General features: G+C 34.1%; 1 protein-coding gene across 25 annotated transcripts in view; it reads right to left on the reverse strand.

Moving 5' to 3' along the window:
- Positions 1 to 18,505, reverse strand: part of Robo2 (roundabout guidance receptor 2) — a 1,494,745-nt gene that overhangs the window by 78,900 nt on the left and 1,397,340 nt on the right. For all 25 annotated transcript variants that reach the window (XM_075955346.1, XM_075956172.1, XM_075954892.1 and 22 more), the window contains 6 exons: positions 15,015 to 15,186; positions 11,289 to 11,494; positions 5,983 to 6,064; positions 5,282 to 5,444; positions 3,247 to 3,413; positions 68 to 189 (listed from right to left, as the gene is read on the reverse strand). In XM_075955346.1, the coding sequence (XP_075811461.1) occupies positions 68 to 189; positions 3,247 to 3,413; positions 5,282 to 5,444; positions 5,983 to 6,064; positions 11,289 to 11,494; positions 15,015 to 15,186 (912 nt within the window). The remainder of the gene's footprint in view (positions 1 to 67; positions 190 to 3,246; positions 3,414 to 5,281; positions 5,445 to 5,982; positions 6,065 to 11,288; positions 11,495 to 15,014; positions 15,187 to 18,505) is intronic.

The raw sequence follows: 18,505 nt of genomic DNA on the forward strand, positions 1-18,505 counted from the left end.
TTAAGAGAAAATTCCAGATAAATTTTGTTGCTGTATATAGAGAGTAATATAATCTCTGAAAACTTACCGTCCATGTGACTTGAATGGTTGTAGGTGTCAAGACAACTGGTGTATGCAGACGAACAATGACATCTCCCAATTCTTTCTGTACTTGTCTGTGGTCCACTCCCTGTGCTGGTGGACTGATATCTGTAGTTAGAAAATAAAACCACTCCTGATTACAAAATTCATTATTAAATTCTAGTGCATTTGACATCATCCAATCTAAGACTAACTGCCAGAAGGAAAAAAATTCCTCATGACATAAATCAGTTTGGAATACAAATATAAACACATGTATATAAAAAATAAGTGGATGTATGTATATGTGTATTCCATGATGGTATACAATATTTATTATCATCTTTATCAAAATTTTTTATGAAAGAGTCTTTGTAACTCTGCATTTTCCCATGGATGTAGTGTTTTGGGAAATCACAAGATTAGAAGTTAGACTGGAGTCTATGTCCTAATAACTTGTTCAGAATGACCATTTCTGTAGAGATGATAAAGTACTGAAGTATTTTTCAAGTTATATTTAAGACATATCTGAAACTGAATACTAGAGTTATTTTTAATTCTCTTAGCCTGATCAGGAGGTTGTGTGTTCCAACTCCTTGACCTGTATCCATTTGAGTCACAGTTTGATAAAAACGCTTGAGAGAAAAAAAGGAGCACAGAGTGAAAAAAAGAACAAAGCAAATTTGAATCTTTCACAATATTGACAAACTTATAATAGTGGTAGAAAGTTCCCAAAATAATCAGTTTGGGCCAGAATTCCTTAGTCTAAAAACAGGTCATATAGCTGCTGTGTAGGAGCAAGAGGGAAAGCATAAATAAATAATGCTCCTAGAATGACACATGGCCAACCTTCATCAGCATTTTCTTATCCCTAGTTTGCTTAAAAAGTAGTCTATTACTCCATACAGTGATAAAAAATATATCCCAAGGTCTTCATAAAAACAATTAAAAATTACATACATTCAAACCCATCAATTTGATCTCAAACATTAAAAGTTACTCATATGCAAATAGGACTCCTTCAACCGCCACACTTCAATGTCAAGGTAAAGTTTTTCCTAAAGCTATTTGATTTTAAGAAGGATTTCCAATTCTAAATGATTTTATTTTCTTAACTTCTTCTACCTTTTCCTCAGATTGTAATGAAATGCTCTCGCAAAAGCTTTGAAGCATAACTTGAGTGTGCTAACTTAAACTGAGACATAAATAGTTAGGAACCACATAATGTCTCTTTTTTTAATTTCCACTTTTTCATCTTCAGTGGAAACAACAAAGTAAAACATGAATTGATTTAGAACAGTATGTTCCTTTATATGAATACTATTAACCTTTGTTGATATATGTACGGTCGGTCTACTGTGATATTTACCTAAAAGTATTTAAGACGTTTAATGAAGTAAACAACTTTCAAAGTACATGGTCATTAAAGCCTTTGAAAATCCAGACCTCAAAAGCCAACATGTGCTTTGAAAAAAAATGCTTTACTGATTGCCAAACAGCTGAATGTGTGGCATCAAAAATAAATCTGACATTCCGTCACAAAACATGGCTTTTCCTATTAAGTGTCTGTTAAGAGAATATAGGTCTACAGCTCTTTGAAGTTTCTCAGCTGTAACATGCCAGATCACTAAAAAACTTAATTAATCTTTGTTGACCTTTTCATGGAGAGTTTTATTCTGAGTCAAGATTTAGTGACTGGCACAGCTACTGAAGATCAGGAAGGTGTGCTGCCCTCTGTCACGTCACACCAGAGGCTCCACTGTCTTCTTTCTCTACCTCAAAACTGCAGCTGCACACACAATGACCGCTAGCCACCCAGGTAGAGCTCATAGACATTCTAAAATTTCTTGAATTAAAGAAATCGCACATCCCTTCCATTTCACAGTCATTTAATTTACTCATTCAACCCAGACCCATTAAAAGCGGTTGCATAGGGATGAGGTAAAATGTAACGACTTTCAGGTCTTCAAAGTCTTTGTTGTGCATTTTCCCTCTCTGGAGACAGTTTCTTTACCTACATACCCTTCATCATCATGGAAAATTAAGCACACTATGGCGGAGAGAACAAAAGCAAAGTATCATCCCCTCCTCCCTCAACTGTCATCATGTCAGCCACGTTACCATCACGTGGTGACTTTATTTGACTTCATTCCTTTACCGCACCCTTCTCTGTGATAATGGCATGCTAGTCACTACCCCTGAACTACATTGTAATTATAATAATATTTTATGGCTGCATGGTGCTTTTCATAGCATAAAAATACTACTTTGAATTATATCTTGTTCAAAAGCTCTTACAAATAAGAAATAATTAACCCTCTCAAGAACCCTGTGGGGAGTAGGCTGTAACAAACAATAGAGGCCCCATTTTCTATTGTACTAACTTATTCTCTTACTAGTAAGACAGGAAAGGATAATGCAGTATTCCGTATTATACCCGCACTTCAGTGACTTCTCAGCAGCAATGAACAGATTACAAAAAGGGAGGAGAAGAAAACTTCCATTTTGAAACTAATCATTTTAATATTCTAGGAGATGTGGTCGTATGTTTGTCAGGAAAATCACCTGTGCCAAGAGGAAAGGTTTATTTATTCTTTTCTGAAATAAATATCTCCTTGAAATTACTCATCAGAATAACAATATGGGATAGCTGTTAAACATTGGCACCATACCCCACTAAACATGCTAACCTAACTCGGGGCCCTGAGTGTCTCCTTTCTTTGGACTAGAAGCCTGATAATATATGTTGGACAGATTCACAGTCATTGATATTCCTACTCAAAACCCACTGTGAAACCCATTTTCCTAAAAAATCAAAACAACAAAAACAAACAAACAAAAAGCAGAAACCAGAACCAGAAAAAGAAATTCTGGCACTCTTGTTTAGGTGTCTATTTTTAAAGGGTTTATTACTTTTTCTATTGTAGAATAGAGAAGAAGAAACTCTTCTTCATTCAGGAACTGCACATAGCTCCAACTATTTATTTGTTTCACCTATATAGACCCTGAGAGTTCTGAAAGAATACCTCATAGCAAAGTTATATGGGAACATTTCCTTGCAAAAACAATCCCCCAGAGAATCCAGGACAATTAGTGTGCACACATGCTCTTTGCTCATGCAATTTCCATTGTTTTAAGTTGATGTACCATCCCAAAGCCATTATTTGAAACAGTTACTGAAATTACCTTGCGTGCGTACCGGATCCGACATAGGACTTGGGTCACTGAGACCTTGAGGGTTGATTGCTCTGACCATGAACAAGTAGATTGTATTAGGCCTCAGTCCTCTCACAGTATAGAGAGTTGTCTTAACGTGGTTGGCTACCGTTTGCCAGCTATTGCTCACCGACTGGCTGAAAATGGAACAGAAATGGATTTAAAGACTAGACATAAAACTATATCAAAATGGAGCTGAGTGTCAGTGACAAAGGTCAATGGCTGAAAATTAAACACACACATACAGAACACTTGAAGTGTCCAGCCCAGTAATGAAACATTTGGATGGATTCATTTTATTCAACCACAAAGCCGAGCCCACTTAACAGAGTGCCATGCACAACAAAATTAAACTCAGTCCAGAAGATGTGACAGCCCTTAGCTAAATGCACAGCAGCCCACTAAATGAATACCTGTAAAAGGAACAAAGGCCAAAATCACAACTTCAAGGTTATACAATAAATATGGTCCTCGTAAATGCGTATGTATATACCTTGCAAAGAATTAACCTGCAGAAAGAATAAATGGGCTACAGAGTAATATATGCCAATACATTTTCCTGTAACAAGGTCTGTTTTCTTTTGTATCAATTCCACATGAAATTTTATAATAGAGCCTTCTAAAACTACATATCTGTAAAAGAAGAAAGGACGCATGTAATGAATATTTTTCCCTTGGTTACATCTTTAATAAAATGTACCATTACACAGTATTGTGATCTCTCATCTCTAAATGATGAAGTATCAGATTCTGTGTATGGACCCTTTTACAATTAGCTCAAACGGATGCCATTTTAGAACACTATGCCTAAGGTCAAATGCGATTTTGATAAATTTAATAAGAAAAATGTGATTTTTATGTCATTTTAGCGTCAAAAAATCCTTAAGCATCAAACAAAAAATAATGAAAATTACAATTTGAAAATATGTGTCATTAACTTTAAAATTGAACAGAAAAGATTAACACGAAAAGGAATCATTTGTCCTGATGCTGAGAAAGGACTGTGGCTTTCTTTCAGACGGTGTAACGTCAAACAAAAGCATAGTAAAACGGAATGTAAAAATACAGTACGTATATTTTTTTCCATTTTTACCTTATCAAGTTTAGAATAAATAAAATAATGCAGTGGTTTATTAACAATACCTGTAGCCAGGACAACTCTGTCACAAAACACACTGAAATGTCTTTTCATCATTCAAAAACTAGAAGCACATGGAATTGATATCTTAACTTTGGTTTTCAGATTTCTTGCAGAAATAACCAATAGATTTATTCAAGAACATGATATAAAAATATTGGAATTATTCTACATTTGTGATCTAATTACTAATATTCCCAAACCTGGTGTGACAATACATGTCACATAACTTTAATAAGTGCATATGTCTAGTTATGGTGTGTTCTGTTTAGGTCTAGTGTTCTATAGTGATACATAGGGTTTAACTTAGCTTTAAAGAAAAATGAAATTCTGAAATCACCAGAAAAATGAATGGATCTGGAAAGTATATTATTAAGCAAGGTGGCTTAAACTGAGAAAAATACATGCAATTTCTCTCTCAAATATGGTACCTATCCTCTAATGTGTGTGATGTGTATACAAATATAAATGTATATATTTATATATACATATATATGAAGAAAATTAAAATATTAGAAGGTATCTGGGAGAGTAAAAAGATAAAAGATAAGAAAATATAGAGTATAGGCAAAAGGGGATGTGTTATTGCAAGTATACACAATGGTCAGGAAAAAAGGACGGAGCAATTATGTTACAAAATACCTCTTTATTTTAGAAATAGAATTAAGCAATGAATTTTACTTTTAATCTTGTTATCCACAAATAAATGAAAATCTCATATCTATTTTTGAATAAAATAAAAAATAAATGGAAATTCTTCAAGAACTTGTCCTTAACATAAGGTATCAGAGTTGCTCAAGTGAATCTGATGATACAGTAACTAAGACAGAAGTCCAGTGGAGAAATGAAACAGGAATTGCCTCATACCTGAAAGCCTCAATGATATATGCACTTGCTGGAAGAACTCCAGGTGTACCCGGTTGCCAGGATAAGGTAACACTGTTCTTAGTAACATCAGTGACCTGTGGTTTGGATGGTGGCCCCGGCAGGTCATTTACATCATAATTTTTACTGATTGTTGCTCCAGATTCTGTAGAGGACAGACAGAGTAAATTCCGTTCCTGATTTTGTAAGCAGACTATAATGCTTGAGAGAAGGAAACATTAAAGAAATTGACTTGACAGTGTGCAATTCATCTTCATAAATCAGACAGTTATAAACTATTAGCTGGTTTTCCAAAATGCTAATAAATATAGTCTTCCTTTTCATGCATAATCAGTGTAATCACTTGCATCTCAGAAGAAATCAAGCAACAAGGTCACGAGTTACAAATGCATGGAGTTCCCCAGATGCCATGCTACGTTCCACCTAATGTTCAAATACAAAACTGACGTTGTGGGAAGTAGAAAAAGACAAGATCTTCTGAGTAAATTGGGAGCATGGGGACCATGGGAGAGGGTTGAAGGGGAGGAGAGAGAAAGGGGGGAGCAGAGAAAAATGTATAGCTCAATAAAATCAATCAATAAAAAAAACATTGAATGTGACAAGTTAGATTTGCATCCAATACATATAAAATCTTGATCCAGCATTGCACTGCAATTTAAATCTGACTCTCATTAGGAACTCACCTGTTACATCCAGCACGGCACTCCAGGAAGTCTCCCCACTTGAACTTGTAGCCACACAAGTATAAGTGCCAGTATCAGAAATCTAGACATGGAAAGAAAGAATTCAATTGTGATCAACTTGTAATCACTCAGTCTTGATCAGGCATGACAGTAAAACACGTGTATGCACAAGAATTGTGTGTGTGTGTGTGTGTGTGCTCGCGTGTGCACGCATGCATTTGGCATTAAAACAATCTTTTGTAACAACATTGATTAAATATTTTTCAAAATGATATTTATGAAACTAAATATAATTTGTCTGATAAAGTTCATTAAGTTTTCCTGCCTCCACTGTAATGTGTGCCTTTTAACTTCATGTTCTTTGGGATTTTTGTATCAGTGCCAGATATTAATAAGCCTACTTAGAATTCATGAAGAATTCTAGATGAATGCAATACTTCGTAAATGCAATGCTGGCTTTTCTTTTTCAGAGAAAATATATTGTAATAGATAAAAGTATCTAGTACTAAGTAGATAATGAGACCTCCACACCTCTAAGAAGCCAAATATCTTTTGTAATAATATAATATCTTCTTTTATTTAAGGAATGCATTCTCTACTTATAAGGAAATGCCATAAATGTAGTACCAAATATCAAGTGGTATAATCTCAAAACAAAAAAATAAAGGGAAAATTTTCATGGAGCCTTGCCATTTTGAAATAAATATAATCAGAAAACAGAATCAAATACTGAGTAAAACATCCCAGTTCACTGATGATTTAAAATGTCTTTGTTTCTTATTGAAGAATGGCCAAGGACTTTTAGAATTATTGAAAGCATGATCAAAAACTGTCTTTTACAAAAGTAAAAATAAGACAAAGAGAGAAAAGAAAATCTTATCAAAAGAATTCCTGAAGATCAATAAAACATAAAACTCAACGATCCTCCTGGTGTTTGGGGTCTGGGAGCTTGCGGTGCCAACATTTACTGTCAATGGGTTGGTGGAGTAGGGATAATAGATGTGAGCAAAAGACAAAGGACAGTGTAAAGCAGGCTAAAGATGCAGAATTTAAGTTCCATGATGAGCATGAGTCTGTTTATGATATGTAGTAGATTACAGAATATCACACCTTCAGGTTTAAAATTAATCAAAAACTCAAAGAGTCATTGATTCTCAGATAAATCATTAGTATATGAAGTTACTTTCACGTTATCATTTAATTGATTTTAATGTCATTTTGTATTTAACTGTCATTTGAAATTGCTCTAGCTTGTCACTCTTTTCTATATGATTTCTGTAAAATTGTCTTCTACCTTGCAGGGAGGATGGGAGTAGCCATCGTAGAATAAGCCATTCTTTCAAATGTGGCTGCAAGTGCATTATAGTCATTAGGAATCTTTGCATTTAAGAAGCATCACTCACAAGCTAAATATAATGAGCTGAAGTTGGATTTTAATGGGATGTTCATTTGAATATGGACTGTGAACGTGTAAAAGAATTTGCATTTTATTATAGCTGTTGAACTAAAATGTAGCACTTGTTATTCTGTGTAAAAAGAAGAGTAGGTAGGTAATGTATCTTAACTGCATCCCCTTGTCATTGTGTGGAGATACGAGTCTGACATTAGCTGTGGTAGGTAGGTTTTAATGAGTATTGGAATATTCAACTTCTCAAAAGATACAGATTCAGATACCAATTAGCTGGACTAGGAGAACTTAGCATCCATCATGTTATTTTGTTCTCTTGCCTTATGCATTGAAAAAAGAAATCATGAGACACAAAGGATCTGACCTATAGGAAACCCCTCGACGACACCAGTGAAGTGGTAAAGCCTGTCTTAATCCTCCTTTAACAGCATCCATTGTACAGAAAAAGAACAATGTGCTCAATTTGGCACCGATCAAAGCCCAAATAGCTTTGGAACCTCACTTTTGTGTTGCTATGATCACCATCACCGTGTTCTTTCTTTGTGCTTTAGATAGGACGTTTTCTGATCAAGAGCGCTTCACTTTCTTTCTCTCCTTATCCTTGCATCCTTGACCAGTTTCTTTTAGCAGAAATGAATAGGTTAGCGCACTCTGTCACCCCTTTTCTCCTTGGACAGTTAGCTACAAACAAGCCTCCTGGGGATGACTTCTCAGAGACACTATTCAAAGACCTGTGCAATGAGTCAAAGCTTGCTTGACATCGTCAAGCCTCTACCTTTAATTACTTCTCTCTAACATTCCTAGGGATCTTGACTATCCATGCAAACACGTCCTTTAATGCAACAAAACAGGAAAAAACCATTAACCTTCATGGCCCAAGTCTTCCTTTATCTCAGAATGAGGTTAAAATGTTTATGCAAGGAGAGTGTTATGAATTTTTTAATAACTTCAATTTTTTTCAATGAAAGTTAGCTAATTCAGGAAGAATTTTTAAAAATCATATTTAAAAAAGAGTCCATGTTAATTTACTTTCCATTCACACAGCTTGGCAGTATTTTTTGCCTACACAGTTACAGACACCTAATCATAAATAAATGTGTTAAAAACATACATTGGAGAAATGACAGTCTTTTCAAAATTAGGGAAATCATTGCGGTAAGCGAAATAAGCCAGACTCAGACAATTCCTCCATGTTTTCTTTCATATGTGCAACCTAGATTTAAATTTGTCTATGTATGTGGGGGGGGGGGCAGGGTAAAGAGATTTTTAAGGAAGGAATAATTAATTTTTTAAATAAAGTTAAGGTCATACTTACATGTACTAAAGTTTATAAGTTTTGCAAATATATGTATGGTATACTGATCAATTACCATATATATGCTTAATTGTAAATATATTGCATCTTAAGAGAAGAATCATCTTCACTAGAAAATACACATAAAAGTGTTTTACCTTTAGCCCTGGCTTCTGAACATGAATTTTCAAGATTCAGCAAATTTGTGTATTCTTCATTTTATCCACTTATTTATCTTTTTACCTATTACCTACTATCTATTATCTATCTATCTATCCATCTATCCGTCTGTCTGTCTATATATCTATGTATTTATCTCCTATTTATCACCTCTCTATTATGATCTATGTATCTTCTATCTCTCATCAATTTAAGTATCTATCTTCTATCCGTCTATCTTTCATCTATCTACCTGTCCAATTATCTATCTATCTATCTATCTATCTATCTATCTATCTATCTGCCTGCCTACTTATCCATCTATCATCTATCTATATACTATCTATTTATCATTCACCCATCTATCATCTATTTGTGTATCTATGTATTTATGTACCTATGAATGTATGCATGCATGCACGTATGTATGTGTATCTATCTATCATCTGCTTATCATATATTTATCTACTATCCATTTATTAGCTATGTGCCTATAATCTATGAATCGATGTATGTATCTATCATCTATTTGATGTATATGATATTTGTGTGTCAAGGCTTTTGTTGGGAGGTGACAGGAAGCTTGAAGCTTCACTTCTCTCTCCCCTTTAACTATGTGGGTCTTAGTGACTGAACTCTCGTCATCAGGCATGGTGGCAGCTGTTTTTCACCCACAGAGTCTGTTATATTTTTTGTTTATTTATTAATTTATTTCCCTTTGTCTTGGTTTATCGTTTCTGCCCAAGGGTCACATTTTACTAATCATTCTTGAACTAAATAATTACCAATATTTTTATATAGTATCTCATTTCCTATCTCACTTCTGGCTTCCATCCACCCAGGCCTGTGATTATTTTAAAATATTGCTCTGCTACCATGTCTGCTAACTGTGGTTGCATCGGTGACTATCATACATAGCTGAGTGATTGAGCTGTGCTGGAAGCAGACAGGCAACCCTTATAGTAAAAGCCTCCAGGTTTTCAGTTATGTAATCCTTCACCTCACTAATGCGGAGATGATACCTTGAGAGTGGTTTCTGATCAGTAACATACTTGAAGGTTTCAGCTACTGTATCTGAGATTTAATGCCATGAAATGCCCACTTTCCTCGGCAGCTTTCAAGTGGACTATCCTCATAGTCATATAAGCATACATATTAGGGAAACCCACATAGCAAGAGTCTAGAGGCTATCACCAGAAAATGCTCAAAAGAAGGTGGATAGTTAATCTAACCATCCCAAGAAACTTGAGGTAACCAACAATCATACCACATTGTCTGGAAGTAAATTAATTTTCCCTTGATTTTCTGGCAAGCCCCTAACCCTAACGGACAGGTAAGCAAGCACTGCAACACTTGTTAGTCCTAGCTAAGTCATGCCATTGTTTTAATTTAATTTTTTAACAGAAATTGTGAGAAAATAACTGTGTCTTGCTTTAAACCACAGTTTTTCCTAAAATGTTGTTAAAATTAGAAGAAAATTAACACAACATTCGGAATCACAAACTATGTTCAATCATCTTTGATGTAAATCCAACTTGTCTCATTTTGAGCCACGGTCATTGTTTTTCATGTACATTCGGTTAAAATACCTGTGACTTGTTCTCATCTACAGGCATAAATAGAAAATTTGTAGCAATCTAAAATAAAAAACTAGGGACTTTGTTCAACTATCCAAACACGTCTTATATAAACACAGTCTCATTCTTTTATTCCTTCCATGAAATCATTTGTTGAGCCATTTTACCCACATAACCTCACAGTCTTTCTTGATTTTGAGAGTAAATTTAGCAGCATCTCTTATTGTCAAATGATTTTAGCTCTCTGTTACTCTCCAAAACTTTCTGTAAAAGGTTTGTAGTCCCATTATTGGGAAGAGAGATGAGTTGATGCTTGCTTTGTAGGCATCAATGCAGGAGTTGGATCCCCAAACCCACTTAAAAAAATCTAGAAATTGTGCTGTGTTTCTGTGATTCCAACACTGAGAATGTTGAGAAGTGTGGGTTCTGGGTTCTGCTCTAATTGAGCTCAAGTCCCAAGGGAAACCTTGGCTATTCTCCACTACATTCCTCTGTTTAAGGAATGCCCTGGTGAAAGTATTTTGAAGAAAGAATGAGGTTGTCCTCTAACTTCTAAGTGCATAAATAAACACATGCATGTATTCAAACATACATACACAACAAAAATCAAAGTAATACACAAGAACTTTAATTTCACTGAGGACATGCATATAGATGAACACGTGAAATTGTAAATAATGAAAGGACATGATAGTCTTCCTTATAATTTCAATTAATCATAGCTAAGACAAAAATAACAAGACCTATCATAAAAAGTACAGTGATCATGCTGAGGTATCAGAATTTGTTTTAGTACACTGTATAAGTCTTCTTTAGAGCAAGGCTGTTGATAAGATGAAGAGACAATTACAAGCCAAATCCTACATACCCGTAAATTCTTAATTTGCAGTGTTCCTTGTTCCTGGATCGTTGCTCTTGGATCTCTACCCAGAAAAGTGAAGCCCTCCTTTAGCCAGCTAATGACAGGAAGAGGGTCTCCAGTGGCTTTACATTTCAGTAAAGCTGTACCATCTACTGCAAGTGTTTGGTTTATTGGTCCTTGCAGGATTATGGGTGGAGGTCTATCTGTCAAAACTAAAAGGTAAACACATATTCAGGAAATTTAGACTTCTATGACACTCGGTAGTCATGATATATTGACATTGAATGGTAATAGTCAACACCTAAAGCATGTTACAATTATTTATAATGTACATAGTCTTTTCAATATCTATATTTTCCACCCCTATACATTGGACATATATCTACATATATTGCCTAAAGACCATACTATTGTCTTAACTTACTGTGCATTCATTATAATTAAAATGATTTGAGGATAAATTCTGACATTTTAGGAAGATTAAATTGTATTGAAGAGCTTAGTCACAATGAAATTAAATTAAAAATATAGGTAGGTTCTAGCTGTTAATCGTAAATTGTTCATTTATTGTTCATAGATATACTGTTTTTTGTTTTTTTTTTTTTGTTTTTTTTTTCGAGACAGGGTTTCTTTGTGGCTTTGGAGCCTGTCCTGGAACTAGCTCTGTAGACCAGGCTGGTCTCGAACTCACAGAGATCCGCCTGCCTCTGCCTCCCGAGTGCTGGGATTAAAGGCGTGCACCACCATCGCCCGGCCAGATATACTTTTTAAAAACTATGTGACATATTGAATGTAAGACTAATCATTTTTCTTTTTGTTATAAATACATGTGCATTATATAAATTAGTATTCATAGCAGCTGCTGAATGCTATATTTACATATACTGATGTGTTTTGTGCATGAAAAAACATTAAAACTTAAGTAATTTATATGCAAAATCATGCCATTCGGTCTTTAAACTATAGTCATGTCATTTGAATGAGTTCACTGAGTAGATACATACAGATAAGAAGAAACTAGTCAGCTAGAATGTATGGCATGACCAAATTCACACAATGAGTATTTACATTCAGCATAATGTCACATAGTTCCAGCACAGTGTGTTTCCTTGTTTATGAAACACCATCTTATAAAATAATATTCATTTTTTAAGAAATATTTCAAATGATATAAAATTTAATGTCTGACATGGTAGAAAAACAAAATTAGTTGAATATTATGTTTCTTTAAGAATTCACCAGATTATCACAAAATCAGTATGATATGCTCAATTAAAAATAATAACTTTTAGAAAGGAAATATCTATAGTAGGATACACAACACATATTTTGGTTTGTTATAAGTTTGTATACTTTCTTTTTCTATATTGTACATGTAACCATGCATGTTTATCTAGATGGATATATATATATATATATATATGTATATATATATACATATAATATGCAATGTATGAACAAGCACACAGTGTATCTTATTGAAATAATATTAAATGCATAATATATGCAAATACTTGATAAGGACCAAACAGTTGTAATTGAACTGAAATCAGGTCATAGGTCCCTATATGTAAGGATGCTCTGACTTCTGAGCAACATGTACCTATGATTCCAATTACTTAAAACCTACAAAAAAAAAAAAAACAGACCACAATGATTTACTTGTAACAAACCCAAATTACAACCTCTTGTTTTATCTGTTTTCCTTATATTTAGGAGTAAATAAAATAATTTAATTGAATAAGGATGCATAGCATTATAGTAATTGTAGCAGATCTGAAAATAACTGGACAAATGGAAGCTTAATGGAAAGGCTTACAGGTTTTCAAGTTAAATTCAAGTCATAAAGCATTAAAAATAATTATATAATCAAGGGAGAAAATGTGTCTTCATTACCCAAGTAAAATGTGTTTATCAAATTTTAAATGCCGTGGCCTATCTGTTCCAGGTTAAATCGCGATGTCGAATTCACAGTAATTTCTTATAACCTGCTTTTATTGTCCTATTTCTGACATCATCAGACACAACTAAAGGTCAACTAATTAGAATCCCCCTCTTTGTGGCACTACCTAAATAAGTAGCTTATTGCCTTTGAATGACTCCAATCAATAAGGTAATTGAAAATCTCCCGGCTAGAAGGAATTTCAGTGGCAGGGATGTTATGTCTGGAAGATGACCACAGCTTTCCATGACACTGAAGTCAAAGGTTAAATGAACATTTAGGATTTTCACTGATCTGTGAAGAACTCTGTGGTCTTCTTTAACTACACATTATAAATCCTTAGTAAAACATTCAGATAAGGCCACAGTGTGACATTTATTGTCAACATAAAGTGGAAAATATATTTTATTTCTCTGGGCTTTTTACATGCTATTGGCTTTACCCATAGAGTGGTCATTACAAATTTTTTTTAATTTGGAGTAAAAACATTGGAGAATCAAAGAAGAAGTGAACTTATTTCAAATTAATCAAATGTAAGGATATAAATATATTTTACATATTTAAAACAAGAATATATTAAATACTTGGATCCAAATGTCTTATTTTTCAAACATATGTCTAGACATTTTTTGTGGTAGAAAACATGAGAAATTTTAAAGCCCTTATCTTTTATTCTGATAAAAAAAATATGGTAGCCCAGAGATCAAAGATCTTGCCCTCTAGGGAAGCCTTGCTCATCAGAGTTACCCTTGAACTGGGCTTCTTCATCAATTCTAGGGCAGCAAGTTCATGTACAGCTTCAGCAGGTACAGCCCACAGCCTCAGCCTCTCTCTAGACAGTGTCTGTGCACCATTTCTTTGCCTTGCCATGGATAGATATTAAAAGATATTGTCTTTCTATTAATTTAAATGGCTTTTAAACTGCATGTGTATTTGGAGTATAGGAAAGCACAATGACTTTCACCAGAATAACAGAAAGAAAATTTTAGAGTATGCAGATCAAGAACCCTGTATCTCAGAAACTACCCTAAAGAAGGAAAAAAAGCCAAAAATAAGGCAAAAACTCACAAAAATATAACAAAAATGAATAATTTTTAATTTAAGACGTCAATGATTGGGAAAAATTCATGTTCACAGCTGACACATTATCTAAATCAGCCAAACTGTCAAGTGCAATAAATAAACTATTGGTGAAAAACTCAGATCCTTTTCAACTTTTAGTAGAAATTAAAATTCAAAGTATAAATGTGCAAGTATAAAAATAATAATTTTAGCATTCATTACTACTTCAGAATGTTTTTAATTAATTTAAGTTAGTGAGTGTATAATTAAAGTTGGAAGCATATAATATGATTAGCTAACTAAAATCTCATTTCTGTTTACTGATAAAATTTAAAGATGATATTTCCTATATTTCAGTCAAATAAAAGTATTAATAGCTATTAGAAGCAGCCATGCAGGAAAACATTCAATTAAAACATACAGATGACATTTGTAAACACAATGAGTCACATTACTTGTTTAAAATAATGCACCAATGCAAATTTTAATGCTCTAAATAGCTGTCTTTAAGATTCTCTTTTTGTAGGGGATGGGTGGTATAAAATCAAAGAGAATTAAAAACTATTAACAATTATTACTTTACTTATGTAAATGATATATACTTACTAAGGCAAAGATATTCTGCAGACACTGATACAAATGATTCAACAACCCAAAAGTCTCCAAGCCTGATATGTATATCTAAATATAAACATTATACTCATGAGAAAACTCGTGATAAATCTCACCATCGGTAACCTCCAACTGCGCTTTAGCTAAGATGCTTCCTGCCACTGTTAAGGCCTGACAGATGTAGTATCCTGCATCTGAACGCTGGATGTTGGTGATGGTGAGGTCTCCAGAGGGGGACACTGAACTCCGGCTAGTGGGTTGCTGAGGTTGGTTTGGGAAAAGCAGGTTCTGTGGGGAAGAAAAAAAAATAAGACAAAACACAGACTCTTCAGTGCTTCTCTCTCTGCAAGGAAAGTCACATTAACAACAACTACAACACTGTTGGCATATGGTTGGAAAACTAGAACTTAGAGACTTAAAAACACATAGTATTGAAATGATTGTGTGAACCACAGTGAGTTTGACTGGGAAAGATTTTCCTAGTCATAGCTTGTGAGCTATAAAGTCAGCATAATGTAGCTGGAGGAACAATCGTCTGTGCTTCTTAAAATTCAGTACTTTTTAAATTTAAATTTGGATTTGGACATCATTCTTACAGTTTTATAGTCCATTGTATCGTTTTTCAGCACACAGATCTGAAAGATATTGACCCTATCAGGGTCATTAACATAACTATATATCAACTATTTACACCCTAATGTTTCCTAGTTAAATATTTCATCTTTGAAATCTAGTGCTCACAATTAAAATAAACAGACAAAATACTATTCTGATGCCCGAGTTCCAAGGCACCGTAAAGACGTTGACTGTAATGATAAGTAGGGAGGTAGTTTATAAGCTGGACAGTGACAAGCAATGCCAAATACCATTGTTGTTGACCAATTTGACTATGTCAGGACAAGTGCTAATGCACACTGACTAAGGGTGGCTTCTGTTTCTGTGAAAAGTTTTCCATTGTAAGCCATAGTAGATTTCAAAAGAACTATAAAAAAAGAGACAATTTAAGCAAGGTGAAGTAACTTGTCTAAAATAATAGAGACTATGGCATGGCTCTGAACGTGCCACATGAATCTCCTATGACCTTCACAGTGTTACTTTCTTCTAAAAACTGTTTGCTGCCCTCTCCATTAAAGCTTGACACACACCTCAGACAGCTCAAACACGAGAACTCAAAGTTCGTCCATGAGAACAGGATCATTAATTTGGATGACCTATGATGCTCTACTGTTGTTCAATTAAGAAAAACATGTGGCTACAATAAATCATACTGAGGTATGTTTCTAGCTGCATTATAAATAACGGCATATCAATTTTTATGTTGTATTTACTTACAAAAAAGAACATTAGAATCCTCTGGGATCTGTTTGCAATATAGTAATTAATTTTCCAGGTTTGTAATTAAACAATTTCAATAAGTTGAAATCTGAAGGTAATAACATTCAATTAAAGGCACAAGACACATTTTCACCTTAAAATATTTTTACCCTTGAAGTAATGCCAGTGGAAGAGGATAAAATGGGGTATTAACACTTTTCAATTACGCTAAATGACTTTAATCCAGCAAATGATGTCCTACTTTAATTAGAAGCTCTTCTCTTTATTGCGACATGATGGATGTCCACTTTATTAGATTCAAGTGTGACACTATAAGCCCACTTTACATAAACATTACCATGCTATTAAATGCTGTCTAAAAGGAGCAATGTTTGCCAGCATATCAGCAATATAATTTAAAAATGTTGTTGCCCTCTTCTCAAAGTTATTTTACTACACAACGCTAGGCATTTCCATATACTTGAAAGATAATTTGAGAACAAACTAAATCTCTTGTGGAACCAAATATAATACAGATATAAGCCATCGACAAGAGAAGGGCCTAAAATTTAAGGGCAATTGAAAATGATACAATGTGCACTTTTCAACGATTAGCCATTAGAATACTAATTTACATTGCACTAATCCATCAGAGGGCCTAATTGTCCCAGGATCTCTTCCCCTTCAGTGGAATATCATTCTACCTTCTAAATGACTTGTTGAGATGGAAAGTGGCATTTGATTGAGTTGAATCCATCATCTGTATTCCCAGGTTGTATGACACAGGCAAAAGGAATGGATTACAAGTCAAGCCCAGGAACTCTGCAGAGCTCTGGAAGTGTTTGAGCATCTTATTAATACTAATTGGCATTATCAGCACATATTGAAGAATATGGACCATTAAGTCTAGGCTCGCAGTTCTTTCGACTGATGGATAGGGACAGATCACTATAAAAATTGAATACCGGAAGCAGGAAGATATTTTGATATGTCTCAATTCATTGAATTTTGGTAATGTCAATTAATTGAATGGAAATTTACAGCTTGTTCAAATATTTCATCTTTATCCTTATTCGCTTATTCTCTCTTTTTTCACTCCCTTGGCAGAGATATTGGTGAAAGAAATAAAATTATATCTAATATTATAAACAAATCATCATACCTAATGAGAAATTTTATGTAAGATTATTAACAATATCTCTAGAATTAAATTTCACTTTGTCAAACAATACAGGAGGAATACTTAAATTCTCTTGACAATTACTTTTCAAAGTCACTGATGATTGTGTTAAATACTCTCTGTTGATTGGACTAGATTACCATCGTACATTTTGACTTGTGTTATATATTAGGGATGAGATTTGTAAGTGTATGAAATTATTTTAACTTATATCTTTAATTACGAAAAGACATGTTTCTTTTAACATGCTTTATAATTCAATCTGAAGTAAGCTTTTTTTTATTTCAGAATTACTGAACTAAAATAAAAATTAAACTGAAATTAACTCCTGAGGAGAAATTCATCCCGTGCAGTTTTCAGAAAGTGTGTCACTATCAACTGTGGATGCTTAGAGAGATTCCATTACCCCCTCCCCCAACTTCTTTCAAAAGTTGGAGTGGCAAGTGAACATGCTGAGAAAAAGCACTGAGTGCTTCTTTTTGAGAAGTATGTGCCTTGTTGAGTTATTTATAGCACCGTCAGAATGAACACACAGCTCATTTCAAAAGGAATGTGCAGACAAGTTCGCAGGCTAAGTTCCTTAATTTCTCATCTACATCAAGATGGAAATTTGTATTCCCTCAATCAAGAAGCTAAACCCTTCTTTATAGTCTATCCAAATTTTACTTGAGACGAATAATGTACCCAGCTGAGTTTTCCGAAAGACAGTGATAGATGTTTTTGCTCAGAAGGATCACAGCAAAGACAAGATAACTGTTTCCCGTATAAAATGTGTTGTTTCCTGTGCAGAAGGGGAAAAAGGAAGAAAAGAGTTCTTCCACCTTTAAATGGAAGTGTGCTTAAGTCTATAATCTTTTTATATTGCCAAACATGGGAAGGGGGGTTGAAAGTAGATTCAGTGGCAATTAATATTGAATTTTCACGAAGCCATTTCATTTCTTCTGTGCCAAGGACTGTTTGTTCTAGGCACTTCGTATGTGATACAATTAATCATAACATGCAACTGAATGCAACAAGGCAACATGACCTTTGCCATCAGAAATTTTAAATAGGTCGGGGCTCAAACTATTTTATTTCTCTTTTGTGTTATAGACAGGGTTTAAAAAATAACAC

This window comes from Microtus pennsylvanicus, chromosome 1 (assembly GCF_037038515.1).
Source record: "Microtus pennsylvanicus isolate mMicPen1 chromosome 1, mMicPen1.hap1, whole genome shotgun sequence".
NCBI lineage: Eukaryota > Metazoa > Chordata > Mammalia > Rodentia > Cricetidae > Microtus > Microtus pennsylvanicus.